Source organism: Sus scrofa, chromosome 4, assembly GCF_000003025.6.
Source record: "Sus scrofa isolate TJ Tabasco breed Duroc chromosome 4, Sscrofa11.1, whole genome shotgun sequence".
NCBI classification, from domain to species: Eukaryota; Metazoa; Chordata; class Mammalia; order Artiodactyla; family Suidae; genus Sus; species Sus scrofa.
In genome coordinates this window covers 68,777,698-68,801,402 of record NC_010446.5, presented here as the reverse complement: position 1 = coordinate 68,801,402, position 23,705 = coordinate 68,777,698, and the positions used below count along the sequence as shown (strand labels likewise).

The 23,705-nt window shown below is 41.1% G+C and overlaps 1 protein-coding gene across 1 annotated transcript in view; it reads right to left on the bottom strand.

The window, feature by feature from the left end:
- Window positions 1–23,493, bottom strand: part of PDE7A (phosphodiesterase 7A) — a 118,674-nt gene extending 95,181 nt beyond the window's left edge. Inside the window, exon 1 of the mRNA XM_021089289.1 lies at window positions 21,202–23,493. Within this exon, the coding sequence (XP_020944948.1) occupies window positions 21,202–21,339 (138 nt within the window). The 5' untranslated portion in view covers window positions 21,340–23,493. The remainder of the gene's footprint in view (window positions 1–21,201) is intronic.

Genomic DNA, 23,705 nt, shown 5'->3' with positions numbered 1-23,705 from the left:
TGGCCAGTGAGGCTCCCACCTCTGTTGATGGGTATGTGTATGGGTTGGGGAGCTCATCTGAAGTTCGGTGTGCCCCAGGGTTATCTTTCCAAAGGGCCCTTTCATGTCTCCTAGGTGCACGCATGCAACTTCGGGGTCAGTCAAAAGCATGAGAATACCCTGGGCCTTCTCAGGTCTTTCTTGTACTTATACTTGGCCTCATCCAGGAACACACTTGCCCCAGACAGTGCTGCAATCCCACTGAGCTGAGCCACAGGCCCTCCCTTGCACTCTGAAAATTCACATCCACAGAAAATGGCGCTGGGCATCACCCACCACTCCAAAGAGCTGAGCCCTCTTTAAGCTGTGGCCTCTATGGTCTGCTTGTGGCTGGCAGAACCTCATGCCAACCAAGCGAGGACACAGTGGGGGGTGGTGTGAATAGCTCCCAACAAGAATGGCATGGATTCCCATTTTTCCTTCTTCAGGTTCAATAGTATTATATTTTTCCAAGTTTTACACAGTCAGCCTTTGCTCAGTCTCCTGAGTACTAAAATGGTTGCTTTAGAGAAGTAGCGCAGAAATAAAAATTCTATCCAAATGTTCATATTGTTTGGACCAGTAATTCTAGTTCTATAAAAACCATCCTAAGAGCTCCCGCTGTGGAGCAACAAGACTGGTGGCCTCTTGGGATACAGGTTCAATCCCTGGCCCAGCACACTAGGTTAAGGATCTGGCACTGCCACAGCTGCAGCTTAGGTCAAGACAGTGGCTCAGATTCTGATCTCTGGCCCAGGAATGCCATAGGCAGCAGGGGAGCCCCCCCACCTCAAAAAAATCCTAAGGAAACTAAAACGTGGTCAAAGCTGTGTACAGCACATTCCTACTGTGTTATTTCTCCCCAACAGTCTCCCGTACAGCTAAGTGAGCATGAAAGTTCTCACCAAAGTGACTAGTGAGAACTGGTCTGACATACTAGTTTCCTGCTCACCTGGGTGTGAAAAGCCCTGTGCTTCCACTCTGTCCCCTCCCCTTCCCTCCCCACAGGCTGAAGGGTGGACTGGCAGCAGCTCACAGACAGCCAGGACCAGTGAATGCCTATATTTCTTTATGAGATGGAGTCGCTTCACTAGCCTGTACCTATTTTCAGGCTATTGTACAACAACAAAGTAAAATGGTATCTTGTTACTAAGTAACATTACAAACCTATATTTTTTAAAAAGTAATACATTCTAAAAACCTATAAAATAAAATGTCCCCATTCATAACTATCTTAAAATATGTATTTAAACTTGGCCAATGTATAAAAATAATAACGCTATAATGGTGGGGATTATGGATAATTATTCCTTTTAAACTTTTCCTAATATTAAGTTAGTCTGACAATTTAAAAAGTAAAAATTGTTGAATTAAATTGCTGAATTGAATTAAATCTGTTTTGAAATAGTTTTTCGCTCTGTTTTAAGACTGTCTTAAAAAATGATTTCAAAAAGATTTAGGAGGAGTTCCCATCGTGGCACAGCGGAAATGAATCCAACTAGGAACCATGAGCTTGAGGGTTCAATCCCTGGCCTCGCTCAGTGGGTTAAGGATCTGGCGCTGCTGAGCTGTGGTGTAGACTGCAGACTCAGCTCGGATCTGGCATTGATGTGGCTGTGTTGTAGGCCAGTGGCTAGAGCTCCAATTAGACCCCTAGCCTGGGAACCTCCATATGCTGCAAGTGCAGCTCAAAAAGACAAAAAGACAAAAAAAAAAAAAAAAAGGAAAAGAAAAAAAAAATTCAGGAAGTTTCCATGTGGTACAGGCTCTGGCATTGCTGAAGGTGCAGCACAGGTTTGATCTCTGGCCCAGGAACTTCCACATGTCATGAGTGAGGCCAAAAAAAAAGTCTGTTAATAATAATAATAATAAAATACACACACACACCCCTTTAAAGCATTTTTATTCTATCCACTTCATACTGGTATAAAGCATGGACCTTCTGGCTCATGTTCACATCCAAGGCACCTGGTCTGCAATGCAGCTACTGTGCTCTCTCTTTAATAATGAAGGGTTATCTGCCCATCTTCTTTAAGGGCACTAGCTAGCAGCCTTACCCAAATAAGAGTGGCTCCACATAACTATATAGACTTCTTTTACTTAAAGAAAAAAAAGCTTTTGCTCCATCTTTCATATTTGTATTTCTTAGAGGAAACAAATTCTCCATGTAAGGGGATATAGAGATTCTGGCCCAATAAGCTTTATGCCTTTTCTCATCTAGCAGCTTCCCTCAACCTAAAAATCCCTCTAAGAAGGATTACAGCTGGACCCACTATGAAAAGCACAGCTTTTATTTATTTACTTTTCCTGCCTTTTTAGGGCTGGACCCAAGGCATATGGAGGTTCCCAGGCTAGGGGCTGAATTGGAGCTACAACTGCTGGCCTGTGCCACAGCCACAGCCACACCAGATCGGAGCCGAGTCTGTGATCCACACCATAGCTCACAGCAAAACTGGATCCTTAACCCACTGAGCAAGCAGGCCAGGGATTGAACCCGAGTCCTCAGGTATGCTACTTGGGTTCGTTAACCACTGAGCCATGACGGGAACTCCTAAAGTTTTAGAGATTTTAGAAAAGCCTATTTTCCATTTTTCTTAACTACAAAATTTGAGGTATAAATGTCTGCACAAGGGGAAGAGATTGTGCGCCAACTGCTTTCATGGTGAGAGTGCTTAGACCACATTCAGAAGTTCTCATTTTATTTTTTTGTCTTTCGTCTTTTTAGGGCCACACCTGCAGCATATGGAGGTTCCCTGGCTACAGCTGCTGGCCTACACCACAGCCACAGCAACGCTGGATCTTTAACCCACTGAGCAAGGCTAGGGATTGAAACTGCATCCTCATGGACACTAGTTGGGATTTGTTAACCACTAAGTTATGATGGGAACTCCCACAAGTTCTCATTTTCAATATACTTTCCAAGCATAAAAATTTTTCCCTCAATTCCACATCTTCAGTTCTAGAAAAATACTTATCATGTCACCTTCCTTTTACCAATATTAGTAATAATCTGTTTTTGACAACTAGTCCACACAACTTATTTAATAAAAAAGATTTTTATCAAATCAGTATTTTGCAAACAAAAAGTGTATGTGTGAAAGAATTTAAAATACTGAAAACTTTTATTAACAAAATTTCATTCCCATGACTACATCGTTAAAGAGATAAGGCTTACTAGATAAAGGCTCAGCAATACAGGTAAAACTTCATTTTCTTAAAAATAAAGCAAAAAAAGATATCTGCCACAAATATGACAAAATGTTAGCAATTTAAAAATTCAAAAATCAAGAGTTCTCGTCATGGCGCAGCGGAAACAATCCAACTAGGAACCATGAAGTTGTGGGTTCAACCCTTGGCCTCACTCAGTGGGTTAATGATCCAGCATTGCCGTGAGCTGTGGTGTAGGTCATAGACGTGGCTCGGATCCTACATTGCTGTGGCTGTGGTGTAGGCCGGCAGCTGTAGCTCCGATTAGACCCCTAGCCTGGGAACCTCCATATGCCATGGATGCAGCCCTAAAAAGACAAAAAATAAAATAAAATAAAAAATAAAAAATCGATTTAAAATATAGTAAGTTGCCAATAGAAAAATAGGCAATGGATATAGACAAGTTGTAGAAGCTAGATAGTACGTAATTAATAAACATATATTTCAAGTTTAATATTAAGAAAAATCCAAGAAGTGAAAACGAAAAATTCTGGGAGGTATGAAAAGGCAATCACACGCTACTTAAGGAAATATAAATTGGGATCTCCTTTCTGGAAAGAAATCTGGCTATTCGTTTTCATCTACTAATTACATTAGGAAATGATTTCAAAATTCAGAGAGAAATTTGTATGGGAAAATGACATCACAGTATTTTATTTCCACACAGAACAATACTGGATAAAAACATTTTAGATGTTAACAGCAGTTATCTCTGGGTGGTAGACTATGGGTGGGGTTTACCTGCTCCTTTACAACATGGAGTATTTAGTCCAAAAAAAATTCAAGTTACTTTTTATAATCCCTTTTAACAAATATCACCTAACTCTTTTTATAGAGACAAATACAATCCGTGTTAGCTATTTCTATCCCAAATGGATAGGGCTCCTATTCTAATTCCGGATTTTTACTGCCCACTCACCAAAAACCCCCACAGAAGCACAAGCAGAAAGGTGCTCTAGTCAGAGAGAGATCTAAGTTCAAATCCTACAAACACCATTTTTACAGCTGTGTTTCTTCGGGCAACTTTTCTAAATCACAATTAATTCTTAAATACGGTTATAAAATTTTAGAGATTAAGACAGCTCCAATACCACAGGGCAGCTCACAAGATGAAAGCAGAATTTTGGAAGAAGGGAATTGGCTGGGACTACAAAATGAAATTGTAAGAATACAATTTAGGATGTGTCTCAAAGAGAGTTATGGTAACATATGATCTGACACGATAAGCATGAGACCAAAAGAGCAAGTTTTGCTTCACCCTCTGTCCCGAGCATTCCGTATGTGTAGACATTAGGCACACAGCAGTGCACAGGGCTTCGTGACCACAGGTTCTATGGTGGCAGGGGTGGAGCATAAGATGCAGGTGGAAGCCAGGCAAAGACAGACAAATCCAATATGTGGTCTGCACCATAAATAAAGCAACAGAGTAGATGGGGGGGGGTGCCTTTTAAATGGGGTGGTTAGGGAAGGCTCCTCTGTAAAGGGTGGGATGAGACCTGAAGGACCAGGAGCCGTGAGAAGATTCTGGGTCTGAGGGCAGAGCAAGTGCGAAGTCAAAGATGAGAACAAACCTGACAATGTTCACATCAAGAGGACAGCTGTGAAAGGAGATGAGACTGAAGTCAGGAGGGATCAGATGTTAAGGAGTTTGGATTTTTGTTTTTACTGTGATAAGAACCCATGGATGTTTGCAGCAGAGTAGCACAATCTGGTTGCATTTTAAACATTATTTTAATCTGTGGTGAGAAAATTCTAGTAACAGGGTGTTACACACTAGGAGTGGCAGCACTGAGCAGAATTCCCATCAAGGCTGATTTCAGCTCCATCTTTCAAACCATGTATAAAGGTCTCGTAAAATCTTCCCTGGTTCTCCCAGCTCCACCATGCCACCACTGAACTTCACACCCAATCCTAATAAAGTGTGTGCCGCAATTATGTATTTCCCAAGCTGTCTTTCCTAATGGACCAAACGCCAAGAATGACGGCAGGAAATATGTCTTATTTATCTTTGATATACCTAGACGAGTGCCTGGCACATACAAAGTGCTCCATAAACATGTGCTGAATGCAAGAATGAACAAATACATTGAAAACAATCAAAGCATTTTTTTCCTTCTCTAACAAAGTACCACAAACTTGGTGGCTTAAACAACAGAAATGTATTCTCTCAGTTCTGGAGGCTAGAAATCCAAAAGCAAGGTGTCGGCAGGGCTCTGCTCCCTCTGAAGGCAATTGGGAAGAATCAAAGAATCCTTCCTGCCTCGTAGTCTCTGTATCCCAGCAGTCCTTGGAGATGCAGGGCCTCACTCCAATCTCTGCTCTAGCTTCACGTGGCCTCCTTCCTTGTGTGTGTTGGAGGCTCTGTGTGTCTTCTCCTCACATAAAGACTTTAGTCACTGGACCTAGGGTCTCCCCTAACCCCAAATGACCTCATCTTGTTACATCTGCAAAGATCCTTGTGCCAAATAAAGTCACCTTCTGAGGTTCCAAGCAGACATGGATTTTGGTGGACACTACTCAACCCATCACACCTTTCAACACCACAACAGACTGCCTTAGAAAATGGTAATCTTTTCATTCCAAAAATGTTCAAGCAAAAACTGAGTAACCAAAATCAGGACTTCTGGATTGCCCTGTGTGTCCTTCAACCTCTGGTTCCAGTTTACTCATCTGGATGTTGAGGGGGCTGACTTATATGGATAGTCTCTTCTAACACTGATGTTCCACGATTCTGGGTCGTAAACATTCTTGAAAATGTTTTACATTTTGTCAATGTGCTACACTAACATGCAGACCCTCTATACTAAATTATATAAAAATTATAGCAGAAAGCTCACCATCTCAGCTCTGAAATACACAAAATATTTTTGTAAACTATGTGCCTCCAAACTCACTTCATCTTTCCATTAAAAATGCAGTGCATTTCTCCGTACAGCAAACCACTGTACTTCCATTTTAATAAGCCACTTTGAATACCTACTATGTGCCATCGAATAACTCACTTCTGACCAACTTATAATAAACTATTAACTAACGAGACCTCAGTTTCCTCATAATTTTATTTCTACTTAAGTGATATTCCACCTGAGAACATAAGTTACTTTTTATCTTTTATGCCTTTTTTTTTAGGCAGCATCCAGGCAGCATCCACAGCATATGGAGGTTCCCAGGCTAGGTAGGGGTCTAATCGGAGCTGTAGCTGACGGCCTACACCACAACCACAGCAACGTGGGATCAAGCCATGTCTAAAATCTATACCACAACTCTGGGCAATACCAGATCCTTAACCCACTGAATGAGGCCAGGGACTGAACCTGAGTCCTCATAGATATTAGTAGGGTTTGTTACTGCTCAGCTATGACAGGAACTCCTAATGCTGTTTTAATAAAAATTGATTTCTGATTACAAAAATGATATATTTTTATTGTTTAGAAAAAAAATCATGAAAGTGTGAAGATAGTGAAAATTACTGGCAATCCCACTAACCAAAACTAGCCACTGTTAACACTTCGCTAAGCAACCTTCCGGACTTGTATGTATTCATACACTGGTGTATATAATATTCTCCATGTTTTTATTCACAAATACAGATATTATGAAGGAAGTTATATTAACAGGCTAATATACATCACATCTTTCCACTAACATTTTCCCCATTCAAAATGCTATATATATATATATCTTTCCAACACAAATATGGATCTGTAGCATCATTTACTGGATATAGACAGAAATACACTGAATTAAAACATCGTAATTTAACCAATGTCCCACCCATGAGCACTGAAATAATCTAAACATCCACCATTATTAATGTTGCGAATTGCTACCAAAAATCTATGCACATATATATTTACAAATTTTTGCAACTGCCCCTCTTTGGACAAATTCCAGCACGGCAGAAAGGGTAGTATTCACACCTACAGTTTTGATCTGTATAGTAAAGACCTATTTTGTCCTTCCAAAAGATTGACTCAAATGATGCTCCCAGCTCCATTTGTAAGAATATCTATTTTCGCATGCCCTAACATTGGGTTTTGGCAGTCTTTGCCAATAAAAAAATCACCCCCCCAAAACTTATTATTTTTTCCTTTTGACCTTTCCTTTATTACCAGCAAAGGTGAACTTGTTTTCCTACATTTGTATTTCTTCCTGGAACTGGGTGAGTCTTCCACTAAATTTCTACTGAGTGGTCTTAATATTTTCCTATAGATCTTACTTGTACTGCCCTGTTAAAAGTAGAGAATCCTTCAAGGACTAAGGCCATTCATCACTCCTTTTCAACATTATACTGGAAATCCTAGAGGATGCAGTAAGACAAGAAAAGGAAACAAAAGGAAACCAAAGAATTGCCTCTCTTTATAGACAACAGAATCATCTATGTAGAAAATCGGAAAAAAATAGACAAAAAAATTTCCAGAACTAATGTGTTATCATAGCAAGGTTGCTGCATATAAGGGTAATACATAAAGTCAATCATTTTCCTAAATACCAGCAATGAACAAATGGAATTTAAACTTAAAAACACAATTCCATTTACATTAGCACTCCCCAAAATGAAATATTTAGGTATAAATATGTAAACGATCTATGGGAGGAAAACTACAAAACTTGGATGAACCAAATCAGACAATTAAATAGACATTTTATATTCATGGACAGAAAGATTCAATACTGTCAAAATGTCGGTTCTTTTTTTTTTTTTTTTTTTTTGTCTTTTTGCCATTTCTTGGGCCGCTCCCGCGGCATATGGAGGTTCCTAGGCTAGGGGTCAAATCGGAGCCGTGGCCACTGGCCTACACCAGAGCCACAGCAACGCGGGATCCGAGCCGCGTCTGCAACCTACACCACAGCTCACGGCAACGCCGGATCGTTAACCCACTGAGCAAGGGCAGGGACTGAACCCGCAACCTCATGGTTCCTAGTCGGATTCGTTAACCACTGCGCCACAACGGGAACTCCCAAAATGTCGGTTCTTTACAACTTGATCTATAGATTCAATGGAATCCCAATCAAAATCCCAGTAAATTACCTTGGGGATATTGACAAGCTGATAGTAAAGTTTATACAGAGAGGCAAAAGACCCAGAATAGCTAATTCAATATTGAAGACCAAAATCAGAGAACTGACAGTACCTGAAATTCAGACTTACTCTGAAGCTACAGTAATCTAGACAGTGTGATATTGATGAAAGAAGGGACAGATACAGATCAATAGCATTTAGTAGGTGAACAGATAAATAAACTGTGATGCATCCAGATAATAGAATAGTATTCTATGCTAAAAAGAAATGAATTATCAAGTCATGAGAAAATATAGAAGAACCTTAAAACTACTGCAAGGTCAAAGAAGCCAATCTGAAAAGCCAGAGGACTGAGGACATTCTGGAGAAGGCAAACTACAAAGAGAGTAAAGAGATCAGTGGTTGTTGAGGATTATTGGGTAGGGATAATTGGGTGGTGCACAGAGGATTTTTAGGGTAGTGAAAATTCTCTGTATGACATTATAATGATGGAATCATGCCACTATAGATTTTCTAAGCTCACACACTGTACAACACTAACAATGAACCCTAACGTATTGTATGGAATTTGCATGACCATGATATATCAATGTAAGTTCATCAATTGTAACAGGTGTACTACTTTGGTAGTGGTGGGGGAAGTTAATAAAGGGGAACGGGGATATATGGGAAATCTCTGTATATTCCTCTCAATTTTGCTGTGAACTTAAAACTGCTCTTAAAAAATAGTGTTTTTTAAGTGTGCATTTTAGAACGACTTTGTTTTTCCTAAAACATATGTTCACTATGAAGAAATCAAGCAAAAAATAAAATGGAGTAAAAAAAAAAAATTCCACCATCCACCCTTTCATACATAGTAAACACATAAATGGCTAGAGAATGTGCGCTCTGTATATCAAGATTATTATTTTATTCACTAACACTTTTATTTACTAAAATGAAAAAAGTTTATTCTTAAGTTAATTTTTAAAATATAGGTGAAATATGTGTTTCTTTTTAAAAGATTATTTCTATAAGTTGCACATAAATTATATTTCAACAAATTAAATGGTATCTTCCCAACAGGCCAAATATACTTTCAGTAATGACTTTGCTTTATCTCTGATTATATTTTAAGTAGAAGTAGTTCTGACATTTTTAAAATTGAGTGCACTTGCCCTCTAACTTGCTCAAATAATCACTGGTCTATAAACAAATGCTAATCAAAGGAATAATGTTCAGTAAAGAAAGACTGCCACTTGTGAAAATCCTATACAGCAATCCTTTTATAAGGAAGTAGGGTTTTAGTGAGAAAAGCAAAGATTAAAAGTTGGAAGAACTAAGTTGAAAGCTCTAACTTCTCCATTTTCTAATTGTATCACATTGGGGAAATCACTTGACCTTTCTGAGTCCTTTTAAGTATTAATATTCTGATTCCATTCCCAAAGAAGGCTTAGAGTGATTAAAGTATGGAGACTCAAGATTTGGAGCAATCAAAAGCCAGAATTAAAAACAAACAAACAAACAAAAAAACCCTGATGTACAGGTATTATTTCTGAACACCTATGGAGAGTGATAAAATTCAGCAGCGAGGTAGGAAGGTGGAGTAGAGTCAACAGTGGTCTACAAACCAGGTCATGCACACAGACCTTGGGGAGCACCTGCGCATGGAGAGCTTAAGGGGAAGTGATTTCTAAATTCTTAACTTCCATTCTGCCGACACATGTCAGTTTCCATTTAACTCCTCTCCCTTTTCATCTCTTCCTCTGCCCTAGGTAACTCTCAGCACTTCCTGAAACTTACTGTGGAGCTGAGGAGCCAAAGGGAGAGTTTAAAATATTCATGTTAATTAAGAAAGTTAACTGCTCTCTAGACTCAGCATCAAATTTTTTTCAAGCCAAGGGGGTCACCAATTCTTACTTCCATGAAAATGGAAGGAGAACCAAATCCAGTTGCTACTTGAAAAAGCATTAAAAATCTTTTTGGTTGTGGATCACTTCCCTGTCAACTCAAAAGAATGCAAGACACTGCTGAAATAAAGCACTTCATCACCATCTACTAAATCTGTGAACAAGATTTCTCAATGCTTTGATTATTAAAGAAAGGGAGAGAATCAATACAGAACTCCATCTTTTCTAATAATATCTATAAATGGATAAAATACATTTATAAAACATAAAATAAATAAAATTGCATTTCCAAAAAATTTTACTATTTAGTACTTAACAAATTTTATAACACATATGTTGTTTTGATTGTCTGCTGGCTATCACTGTGTTGACAACTCAATCCAAAATAAATCTGACATAGCCTTATGAATATAGGCAATTTCAAATGTTTTAAATTAGAATTGTTTTTTGCATAGGACTCAGAAGAACTAGGTGACACTGTTAAAATAAAGCACTTTTTACTTCCATCTACTAAATTCATGAATGAATTTACTTACTTTTGAGGAAAAGTATGACAGTATGATCAATAAAATGCTTTCAAGTATAAAAGAATGCATTAGGATAAGAATACGTAGAGACAGTCAAATAGAAATGAATTTGAAGAAAAAAATAAGAAATGTAAAAACTGATTGTTAAAATTAAGACTTTGTTCACATTTTATTAAAACAGATGATGGGGGAATATCAAATTTTTTTAATTCCCCCAGATACATTTACAACTGTGATTTAAGTAATACACCCAAATTTACATCATTTACAAACACTGAAAAAGTCTAGATGTGGAAGAAGGCATACAGTTTTTTTTTGGGGGGGGGTTTGTTTTTTGAAGGGCTATGTGCACAAAAAATGTCTGAAAACCCTTAAAGTATAAGTCAAAATATGTCATTAGTCCTAACCTTCTACCTACTTCCTTCAGGAGTGGATACCCGCACCTGGATGGCTCCCCAGACACTTGAACTCAGCATATTCAAAGTAAACTTATAATGTCCTCTACCACCTTCCCCACCCTCCACACACATACACCAAAGAAGGAAAGAAGAAAAACAAGACCTGCCTCTGCTCCCTTTTGGATTTTACTAGCTTCATGATCTACCCGTCTACCAAATAAAAAGGTGCCAGGGTCTGTTTTACCTCTCAAATCCAATCAGTTCCTAGAACCTAACTCCTTTCTATCTCTATTCCTTTCACCACTGCCGTTGTTCAAGATTTCTTCATGGGCTGTCATCAAATAGCCCTATTTTCACTAAAATTTACTCTCCAACATCTCCCGTGGAGAGTCAAAGTACTTTATAATTATCAGAGCTACACAAAAATAACTGTCATGCATACAACTGAGTTACACAAAGAATTATAAAATCATGAAGTCGGAAGGAACCAGAAGAGTCAAACCCCTTGACAAGAACTTCATCCAGGTACCTTTTGGAAATTTATCATCTCATGAGGCAGCCCACCTCCTCCTCTCTGTCAGAGATCTAGGCCCAAGTACAACTTGTTTGGCTCTTTATAGGATTATTGCAGTTAAAAATGAGTCATGTTAAAAGAACAACATGTAGAATTACACAAAATTCTAACAAAAAGTTAAAAATTACTTATAATTTCACCATCCAGAGATAGATTCAGTTGGCATTTGGGGATACATTTGTTTTTTCTTTTTCTTTTTTTTTTTTTCCTTTTGCAAGCATGCATGGTGTGTATATATGTAAATACTTTGTGATTTACTTTTAAACAAAATTTGGATAAATCTGTAGATACCCTGGGGATTTTTTTGTTTAATGTTGTTGTAGGCACCTCTTCTTGCAATTAAATATTCTTCAAGTTCTTCAAAGTATTTTAGTGGGTACATAATACAGAAATAATAAGAAATACTAAAACTTGGCCGTTTGTACACTATTTATATTACATATACTTTAAATTCCTCAAAGTATTTTCATAGTCATACAATATAAAAATACTATATGCTCAATAAAAAAACACCATAATTTATTTAACCATTTGATTTGCTTTCAATTTTTCACAGTGATAAATACGTGATGAATATCCTTGAAGATCATTAGTCTTCATTTCTAGTTATTTTCTCAGGATAGATTCCCAAAAGTAAACTATCAGGCAAAAGTATTAACTTCCTAAGTTTTTTTGTTTGTTTGTTTGTTTGTTTTGTCTTTTTGCCATTTCTTGGGCCGTTCCCGTGGCATATGGAGGTTCCCAGGCTAGGGGTTGAGTCAGAGCCGTAGCCGCCGGCCTATGCCAGAGCCACAGCAACGCGGGATCCCAGCCACATCTGCAACCTACACCACAGCTCATGGCAACGCAGGATCCTTAACCCACTGAGCAAGGCCAGGGACCGAACCCGCAACCTCATGGTTCCTAGTCGGATTTGCTAACCACTGAGCCACGACAGGAACTCCCCCTAAGTATTTTTTTATTAAACTGCCAAATTACTTTTCAGAAAACTTAACAATTGAGACCCTTACTAGCACTGCATAAGCATAATCTTCAAGCTATACATTTACTTTTTAAAAATGCGTCAATCTGAAAGTAAAAATCAGTACCAGTCTTTTAACATGCATTTATTTTATGACTAGTGTGGTTAAACACAAAGTCTCCCTTTTCATTTCTACTGTTTCTACGTACTGGTCCTTATCTACCCTTTGGGGTAACATCCTTGTCCCATTAGCAAGAGGAAGGAGGAAAAATGCATGGGTTTTAGGGTCTGAACGACCCAGAATTTAATCCACTTCTGGTACTTGGTTGTGTTACTTTGGACCAGTGACAACTTGACACTTGGATCTTCTCCTGGATGTTAGCGAGTGACCTCACAAATACTCCTAGGAACAGGCACAGCAATCAAGAACACACAACTGATCAAAATCTACGTTAATCCTCTTCTTCTCCCTCACCCGGTAATCCTCCCCAAACAGCAGTGTTTCACCGTCTCTCACCAACCACCCCCAACCTGCACTCCCATCCTTCCTGGCCCAAATCCTGAGGCTTTTTTCTCCAGACCAAAATGTCTCCAATTTCTTCAGTCATGTATCAAATAATATGGTTTCATATCACCTGATCACTAGCTTCAGAGTATGATTTAGTTTAATCATGTCCTCCTAAAACACAGCATCTAGAACAAAATATTCCAGATAGGATTCTAAAAGACCAGAGTGATGGTTATCATTTCAAATAATCATCTCAAATCATCAAATCTGTTTTCCTTATCTAGATCCATGAGCCAACAAAATCTATAATCCATAAACCAAAAGGCTAACCTATTCTACTCACTTTCACCACTGAGGCAGACCAGTCTGAAAGTAAGGGTATGGAACATGACCGCTCTTCTCCAAGGCAAGTGATTTAATGTCTCTAAGCTCAGTTTACTTATTCCCTGGTAAAAATGGGAGTGCTGTCAATTATCTCATAATCTTTTGTATAAAGATTAAAAACATCATGGAGTTCCCGTCATGGCTCAGTGGAAATGAACCTGACTGGTATCCATGAGGATGTAGGTTCCATCCTTGGCCTTGCTCAGTGGGTTAAGGATCCACATTGCCTTGAGCTGTGATGCAGGTTGCACACACAGCTCAGATCTGGCATTGCTGTGGCCATGGCCAGTGGCTACAGCGCCGACTCGACTTCCATATGACCTGTGTGCGGCCTTAAAACACACACACACAAAGGTAAAGAACATGGAGTTCCTGCTATGGGGCAACAGGATTGGTGGCATCTCTGCAGTACCAAGACGCAGGTTTGATTCCCAGCCTGGCATGATGGGTTAAAGGATCCAGTGCTGCTGCAAATGCAGTGTAGGTCGCAACTGCAGCTCGAATCTGATCCCTGGCCCAGGAACTCCATATACCACAGGGAACACAAAAATGAAAATACCAAAACTAGACTTAGAAAAAAAAAATCCATCACAGTATCTGGCACATAGGAGGTACTCAATAAATGGAAACAATTAATACTGAAGCAAGACTACCGCATCTTTATTAAGCATCGTTTGCCAAGTACTGTATGTGGTCCTGAGATAAAATTGGGTCTACTCAAGACTCGGAGAAATAGAGCAGACATTGCTGAATTTTACTTATCCAGTTAACAACTTATTTTCTTTCCCAAATTATGGCCTGCCTTTGTCCTCTCCTCCCTCCAACCGTTGTCTTCAGAAAACGAAGAGCCATCCCTACCAGTAGGTGGAGGCATGGAGCAGTAATCCAAAATTCCTACTCAAAATTATAAACAGGAGACTCTGCTGTCAACCTAAGGATCAGTGTCATAGGTCCCTTCAGAGGGTCTCCTGCCAGCAGCCAAAATGAAGCCCTGCAACTTAGGAGGCCCATCTAAAAATGCAGTTTCTGATCCTTCTCTCATATACTACTGATCGCAGGAACACTTATACCCAAACACAACCATAGAAAAGTATCATTTACTTGTGAATAATCTTTCCAAAGACATGTTTGGCAGTAACATAAAAATTCACCAAGTCTACCTTACTTTCAGGCAAGAACAGAACATTTAAATGTGGAAGAGAATAAACACTCAATTTTCTCTCAATTCAAATTACTCATAAAATGAGCTATCTGTAGCCAGAATTTAAAAGTTTAAAAATTAATTGTTGAAGTTTTCCAGGGTGACCAAAAGAAATGTAAGAATGTCCAGAAAACTTCAACTAAAGATCAAGTCAAAGGACTTCTAACGAAATTATAAAGATTTTATATAAACATAACAAAGGTGATACAGAGTTTAGTACAGGAGAAAAAACTAAATTCGTTAAGAAAATGTGCATGCAATGAGGGTTCTTTATTATCTAAATTTCCTAGGTATCTTTATGACTATTAATGATCCCAGACAAAAATGTGAGTTAAGCTAAGCTTTCTCCCTTTCCTTCTTTAGTTCTCCACTTCCTAAGCTTGTTTCTATATCCATCCCCAGAAATGAAGTCAAATCTCTAAAATTGCTCTGATCCTTTTTGAAAAGAAAGGAAAAAAGGAATGAAGGGAGGGAGGAAAGGAAAAGTTGAGATTTATAGTAGAGTTTTAGCAGAAGTCTTATCAAACTGCCCAAAGAAAATGGATGGTACATACCTTTCCCTCTTTCCACCCAAAGTGAGCTCCCTAATCTTCCTACCTCCTTAATATTTTACCTCTTTAATATTTTACCTCTTGCAGTACCTTTACGTTTAGGACAGAAGTTTAGAGTAGACACCAGGTACAACAGATGGAACTCCAGGCATAGAAACAAAGCAGCAAAATCTGGACACAGGTCTGGTACCTCTCAAATCATATCCCACAGACTACATGTACCCCTGATGACAACTTCTAAACCAGTAATTTGAACACCCTACTCCTCAATCAAAACTACAGTCCAAATACACTTTAAATTTACATTAATATTATGTTTGAGCGGGTATTTGTAGTATAAATACATATTTGTTCAGAAGTCAATGCCAAAACATGATAGTACTGAATTTAAATCAAAGTATGAAGCATTTCTGAAAATAGAAAAGTGAAACCGAGGCCTCAACCAAAGGAGTGTTTTGAGAGAGGGAGGGAGGGAGGGAGGAAGGTCTCTGAACAGAATCCCTCCCCAGTTCATGACTGTTCAACTGGCTTCTATGTGCAGGATGGTGAAGAGGAAACTACTATGGTAACAACATTTGGAATAAGGCACATTCACAAATTGATACTGGATATAAAAGAGCCCTCATAAACAAGCACAGGACATGCAAATGAAATGTCACAAGGAGAAAATGCAAATGCACCAAAAAACACTTTAATAAGTGTACGTGCTTGCTTACTGCAAATGAAAACAAACTCAGTGTACCACAGCACATCCATTGAAGCAGTAAAACATTTATATAAATGTTTATAAAATATTTAACATATAGTATTATGATTTAATACTCTAGGATTGGAGATGAGATACTATTCATCTTTGTACTGCTTAAAAAAAAAAAAATAGAGGGTTCTAGAAATTCAGAAAGTGTTTCTACCTCTTGACCCAACCTAGTGATTCCACTCTAAAGAATTCACCAAACTTGCAAGAAGGTATTAAATGAAGTTTTGCAGACTACAGCAACAACTTGAAAAAAGCTCTCATGTTCACAATCCAGAGAATGTGCTGATAGATCAACATGACCTCACTACTAAGGAGCCCTAAGGAGGATGCATCCGCTCTGCCAATACAGTAGCCACTAACCATACGTAGGTATTTATATAAAACTGAATTTAAAATTCAGGGAGTTCCTGTTGTGGCATAGCGGAAACAAATCTGACTAGTACCCATGAGGATACAGGTTCCACCCACTGATGCCTTGGTCAATGGGTCAGGGATCCAGCGTTATATGAGCTGCAGTGTAGGTCGAAGACAGAGCTCAGATCCTATATTGCTGTGGGTGTGGCACAGGCCAGCAGCTGTAGCTTTGATATGACCCCTATCTTGAGAACTTCCATGTGCCACAGGTGCCGCCCTAAAAAGCAGGGGGAAAAAGAAAATTCAATCCCTCAGTCAAAACTAGCCACATTTCAAGTGCTCACCTTGCTACATACGTATGGCTAGGGACTATTAGACACCGCTAAGAACATTCCCATCATCAGAAAAAGTTCTTTTGATAATGCAGATCTACAGAGCTGCTGGCACCATCCTCTCTCCTCCTCCCCTACGTGCAGCCATTTACTAGAAGCTTCTACTTAACTTCAGGCCTGGGCCTAAGGCTCAATCTCTCTGTGAGGCTTCCTCTCATTTACCCAGGAAATTTAGGTAAACCTTCTTGTAGTCTCATTACACCCTGACAACTCCACCACGAGAATTGTATCACATATAACTATGCCATTTTCCTCACCACAACCCTATAAGCTTCTTCAGGGAGAAACCAACTTTTATCCAAGAGGCTCTGAACTGCTCTGGCACATACAGGATCTTGATAATTTATTACATACTAAGAATACTGCTAAAGACAACAGAGGTGTACACTGTGACTACAGGTGAAAAATATTAGGAAGGCAATGCATCAAAGAAAAACTTGGTTAGGTTGGCAGGTTCACAAGTGATTTTTTTTTTTTTCAACCACTAATTCTTTACATTCTCTCAGTACTTAACACAAGGAGCCTCATTCACAGAAAGTGTTCAGTAAATATTTGTGGAATAGCTTCTGGATTGGGAAGAAAAAAAAAAAAAAAAATGAACCCTAATGTAAACTATGAACTCTGGGTGATAATGATGTGTAGAAGTAGGTTCAGCAATTGTAACAAACAGGCCGCTTGTGTGGGGGATACTGATGATGGGGGGGCCATGCATGTTTAGACTCAGGGGATATACAGGCAATATGCATACTCCACTCAACTATGCTGTGAACCTAAAACCGCTCTCTAAAAAAAATGTCTTTTTTTAAAAAAAGATACAGATAGTAAATTAGAAATCTAATTTAGTTTATTATGGTATTAAAAGCATATTTCCATGTTAGATCCCAAAATTTTGTTCAATAATACATACGGGAAATTAATGATAAATTTTAAAAAGTTAAAAAAAAAGGGGGGGGGAGTTCCCGTCGTGGCGCAGTGGTTAACAAATCCGACTAGGAACCATGAGGTTGCGGGTTGGATCCCTGGCCTTGCTCAGTGGGTTAAGGATCCAGCGTTGCCGTGAGCTGTGGTGTAGGTCACAGAGGCGGCTGGGATTCCACGTTGCTGTGGCTGTAGTGTAGGCTGGCGGCTATAGCTCCAATTAGACCCCTAGCCTGGGAACCTCCATATGCTGCAGGTGTGGCCCTAGAAAAGAAAAAAAAAATTAAAATTAAACTTAAAATTTCTAACCCAGATAAGATCTGTTTCCAGTGCACAGAAAATCTGACTGAAATAATCCCAGGTGCAGTGCTCAGGTATCAATATACTAAGTCGACTTCCACACTTAATAAGCACCTACATATGCAAAGCACTGTGGCCACAGTGGTGAGCAAGATAATTTCTGTTCTCACAATATTTTTTTCCAAATAAGAACAACATTCTGCAAGACAAAAGTTTAAACTCAGCTATCAACAATAGATATTCCAAAATGGCAAAAACAATCTTCTTTTTATCATCCTTATTTTTTAAGATAATTTTCACAGACTCATATTAACCATTTGAAAAAGCAGTACATGACCTGGTTTAAAACAAAAGTTGATGCCTCATTTACTTGGCATCCTTGGGAGAGCTGGTGTTCCACATAAACCAATATTTTCAGATAACTCATGCTTGTCCATTTAAGCACCAACACTTAAACCATTCTGCATGGAGATCTTTTTCTTTAAAAAAACAAAACAGTACAAATCTTTCAACTTTTAAAAACAGACTCTATTAAATATTATTTTGACTCATGTCCAAAACATGACTGTGTCGTATAACACTCAAGCCCCTAAACTCTTTTTTAAAAGTTGCTAGTTTTGAGGAGGGTTTCTTTTGATCCTGGGCTTCTGGTGTGTCAGCTGTCACCTTTTGCTGCTATTCCTGATAGGAACCTGACTCTAGCGGCCTCCCATCCCCCTTAAATTTGCTGCTACTTGTAAAACGAGTTTGTCAGAATTTTGCTTAAAACACGCAGGCTTTGAGAGGATTTCCAAATCTATTTTAGTTGCTCAGAGCCTTCTCTTATTTCCCCAATCTATTAAAGTTTGCAGTTACAAATTCCAAACCAAGTTTCAGATAAATGAGTTACTGCTTTACTTTGATGAAAATCCTTATATTGATTTCCTATTTTAAACTGATGCTCAGTCAGAGATACCTTCATTATCCATTCACTCATTTAACCAATATTTATTGAGTACCTACTATGAACTGGGCTCCAATATTATGATGAAAATTGAAAACTGCAAAGACTGGGAGTTTTAAACATATTTTAAAATAGAAGAACTCTAATAAAAATAACTTTTACTTAGTGCCTAAAAAAACAACAAAAAACCCCCCCCAAAAAACCAAGTTTTTAAAAATCTTTAAAAAAAGCCATCTAAACTTTTTATAATTCCTGTAGCTTTAGACTTAGGAACTGAAGATTCAAGAGTAAAGAAAGCTTTTAATATAACCAGATATTTACTTTATAGAGCTCTGAATAAGATTCCAAGATTTTCTACCTCTTTAATCAGTCTAATACAAATTCTCACCTGGCCCTAAAGAAATCACTATCAACACACGTGTTAGTATTAAATGACAGTCAAAGTTTTGGTGATGATTAAGTATACCCATTCAGCATCACAGTAAGTTGACCTTCATTTTACTGTTGAGCATTGTTGATCTGAAAAAAAGTGGTAATTCAGGAAACTTTCTGCCCAAATTTTCAGAAGTTCCTATACACTTCATTTTGGGGTACAAAAACATTTTTTTTTTTTAAGTTTTGGGAGTTAGTAAGTATGGTGTGACTATACAATATTTACTTTATCTGTCACAATCATATTTTTAAATTCCATTACCCATTTAAATCTAAGGCTAGGAAATGAGTCAAGGAGTGGGGCTTAAAACTGGCCTCTGCGGATTAATTAAGACATCAGGTAAAACCCCTGGCATCAGCCTTACTTGCTTTAATTCCCTTGGAATCTCTCACCTCATTCATTTTCTCCTCAGGGAGCAGAGTAACTTTATTCACATTTTACAGTTTTACGAATGATTAGTGATTGCCTTCATTATTTAGAATGAACTGGAAAATGGGTATTAGTCACGTGCTGCTATGAGAAATGAAAAAAGTTTCTCCCATTAAAAAGCTTTTGAATGCATTACTATCTCAACATTTACTTCAGAAACTGAAAATGCTTTTATCAGTCCTATATCGGCAGAGAGTGGAGCTAACTTTCAAAATAATTATGTAGTATTATTTTTAAATGTTATTTATTACAGTAATCTTTACAAGTTGGCTCTGACCTCATTAGCATACCACCTTGTCCTGTGAAAGAAGTCTGATTTTAATAAAAACAATACAGAGAAAAACTCAGATATAGGCTCCTGCTTTCTCTCTACAATTTCGGCAAAGAAGCAAATGACCAATAATTACTGGACACACCTACTATAAGAAAAATCTCTACCAAGTGCTATCTATCCACAGCATCAGTTAAAAACAAAAAGAAATACAGACCGGGCTCAAGATATTTACAATGTAATTGGAGAGAAAAAATATACTCTCATAAAAGATACTAATTAGTCAATAGGAAAAATAAATACATTTGATTTTAAAAGTGATCATGAACATGTAACGTTCTGGCAGCAGAAATGCAAGGCACTCAGTTCAAATGTAAACAAAACACAATTCTTTTCGCCTATTTTAAATCTGGCAACCAAAATCAGCCAGAAGGAAGAAGCTGGGCCAAAAGCATCACTACAGAAAAAAAATTAAAATTCTCAGAAGCAACTGACACACTGGACCATTCAAAACAAAGTCTCCCTGTGACTGCTCTATCAGTAGTTTTTCTCTTAAAATCTCCTTCTCAAATTAAAAACAAAACTGATTCCTGGCAAACAACTCTACCTGAACTGAACCTTCAAGGGTCCATCCACAGAATCTAAGGAGTCGAGAAGACCGAGCAGGAATCGGCCTATTGTTCAGAGAACCGCAGGACCATCCGAGCACCGCCCGGCGCGCGGGAGCCGGGGGCGGGGGGAGCCGGCCGCGAGGCGTGAGCCCGGCACAGGTGTGGAAGGGGGGTGGGGGGACAGGTGTGCCACAGGAATAGAGACCCCACTTCCAGACTGAGACTTCGAGAAAGGTAAGAAGACAAAGTCATTCCTGAGTCAAGCGGCTGAGCACGGAGGGGGCGGGCCTGGGAAGGATGTGAAGGGCTCCTGGAGCCCACCCGGGTCCAGACTGGAGGAGGCCGGGAGTCTGAAGGTGTACATCTCCGAGGATAAAGTCGAGGGGCCAGCCTAGAAACCCCCAAACAATGGGAAGGGCTGGGGTCTGGGGTGAACGACAAGGACGCGGCGGGGGAGGGAGAAGTGGGGGGTCATGGAGGTGAAACCAGGTGGGAGAAGGGAAACAAAAGAGAGAAGCCCCCAGTGTGGGCCCCCACGGCGGTGGCGTTTACCTGTGAGAGCTGCCGGGGATTGGGGCAGCCGAAGAGCGCGGAGCTGGAGCTGAAGCTGATGGCTCCTCGGCGGCTGAGGACGTGCTGGGGGACCGGCCTGTCCAGGGGCAGCACCGGCAGCTGGTAGCATACTTCCATTGAATACGCCCGCCCTGCCCCCGCACGGCGCCCGCCCTGCCGCGGCCGCCGGCCCCTGCGCTGCGAAGGGGCTGCGGCTCGGGGGCGCCGGGCCGAGGCGGGGGCAGGGCGGGGGGGGCGCCCACCCCGGGCCGGGAAGCTGGGCTCACGTCTCCCCCAGCCCAACACTCCGTGCCGGCCGCCGGCTAGAAGGCGCTGCGGCGGCCGCGGCGACAGTTACGATGACCGGCGCGCGCCTGGCTCCGGGGTGCAAGCGGAGGCAGCACAGGCGAAGTCGCAGGGGGAACCCCGGCGCCCCAAGGCTCTAAGGCCGAGAGGAGAGGGTCCGGGGGCAGTGGAGCAGGAGCAGAGCACCGACGCAGCAAAGCGGTGCAAAGAAAGACCGCTGAGCCAGCGGCGAGACCCAGCGAGCGCAGGGCTCGGGTGCAGCCACTAGCTCCGGCCGCCGCCGCGGACCTGCCCCTCCCCTCCCCCGGAGCCTGACTTCTCTCCGCCGGCGGCGCGAGCCAGGCGTAATTCACACTTTGCAGCCGCGGACCCAGCGCCAACCACGGCCGCCGCCACCGTGACGTCACGACGCCGCGCCGCAGGCCCCGCGCCGCCGCAGCGCCCGGGGAGCCGGGCTAGCGGCCGAGGGAGTGAGCCGTCTTCCTCTTGTGTCGCACCGTAAGGCTCTGTCGCTGTCCCCTCCCGCCGCACGCTGCTCTCCTCCCCCACCAATCCTCATCCTGCAGCCCCCTCCATCTCTTTCCCTTATCTGCTCCCCAGCCTAGGCGCTTGCGCATGAGGCCCCACCGTTTAGGGACATTCCCCTTATCGCTAAACTCTGGCGTTGGGGCGCACTGAGGGTGTAGGGTGGGTGGGATCAGCCTACGCAGGAGGCGCGATTCTGGCCTTTTGACTCCAGAGACCCAAAGCACGCGGCCCACTCGGAGCGCTCAGCCCTGACCCTGGGGTCACCGCCGCGTTTCCCTCCTTGAATTCCCATTCTTGGGCTTCGCTGGGGACCGCTGCGGCAGTGACGTCAGCGGGCCGCGCGGGCACCGTCCTCCCCGCTACGTCACTGCCAGTCTCTCGGCGGGGACTGGCTCGGGCTCCCCGCTAGCAGGTGCGGGGGGCCCGGGCTGTCCCGGGCTGAGGGGCTAAGAGCCGAGCAGAGAATGCGGGCGTGAGGAGGGGGCGGGGAGGGGGTTGGTGGGAAAACACCGAGACTGAGAAAGAAGTGAGAGTACGCACTGGAAAAAATGAGAAAGGATGAACATGAGAAGACAAAGGGGAAAGGAGACTGCATACCCTTTTACCAAAAGTGTTTTTGTTTCTTGGCTTTGATTTTGAGAAGGTGGGAGAAAATAAAAGAACTTTTCGACCTAGTTTGTAAACTGGATATGTAATTTGTAGGTTTATTTTGTCACATTTTCCCCAAAACTGTCAAAGATTTTCAGCTGCAAGCTTTTGTTTCAAATGCATTCCAGCTTCTGGGATGTCAGCCTGAACAAGCACTCCCCTGCCGGCAAAATTGTTGACTTGGCTCCTCTCTCAAAGCACCCACTCTTCCAGTTATGTGCTATGACCAGCCACTGGCAAGGTGGCAGGTCTTTGGAAGTATTGCCTAGCCCGTGCCTGTGAGATCAGGTATCATATGCTCATGATCCCATAAATCAACAGAAGTCTGCAAGACCTTTTATCATCTTTCCATGGCATCTGTTTCTTTTATAGCATTTAAAACTTTCTACCTCCTCATGGTAATTTTCTACTTTTCTGCTCGCTACTATTTTTTTTGGGGGGGGGCGCTTTTTAGGGCCTCACCCGTGGCATATGGAGGTTCCCAGGCAAGGGCCAAATTGGAGCTGCAGCTCCTGGCCTACACCACAGCAATGCAAGACCCAACCACGTCTGCAGCCTATAACACAGCTCACAGCAACGCAGGATCCTTAATCCTTAATGCTGGATCCTTAACCCACTGAGGGAGGCCAGGGATTGAACCTGCAACCTTACGGATACCAGTCCACTGAGCCATGACTGGAACCCTGCTCTCTACTATTAAAAGAATATAACTTCCATTGTGGTTTCATGGATTTTTTTCTTCACTTGATAGTAAGCTCCCCTTTAGCACCCTGTTAACCACCCAGGTTCTTGGACTCTTTAATCAATAGAAATTGATAAGAGGCCAGGCTTTATTCGCTGCAGCAGGAGAGAGTGAAAACAAGCCAGTTCCTTTGCTGGCTCCTGGGAGTGGGTGGGTGTGTGGGGAGTTGGTCCCTTAAATGGGGTCAGGGTAGGGGCAGATCCTCCTGCTGGATGCAGGGATCATGTGCGATACCCTGCTTTTGCTCTCAATATCTCAGCTGAGTTTGGGTCTTTTTGTA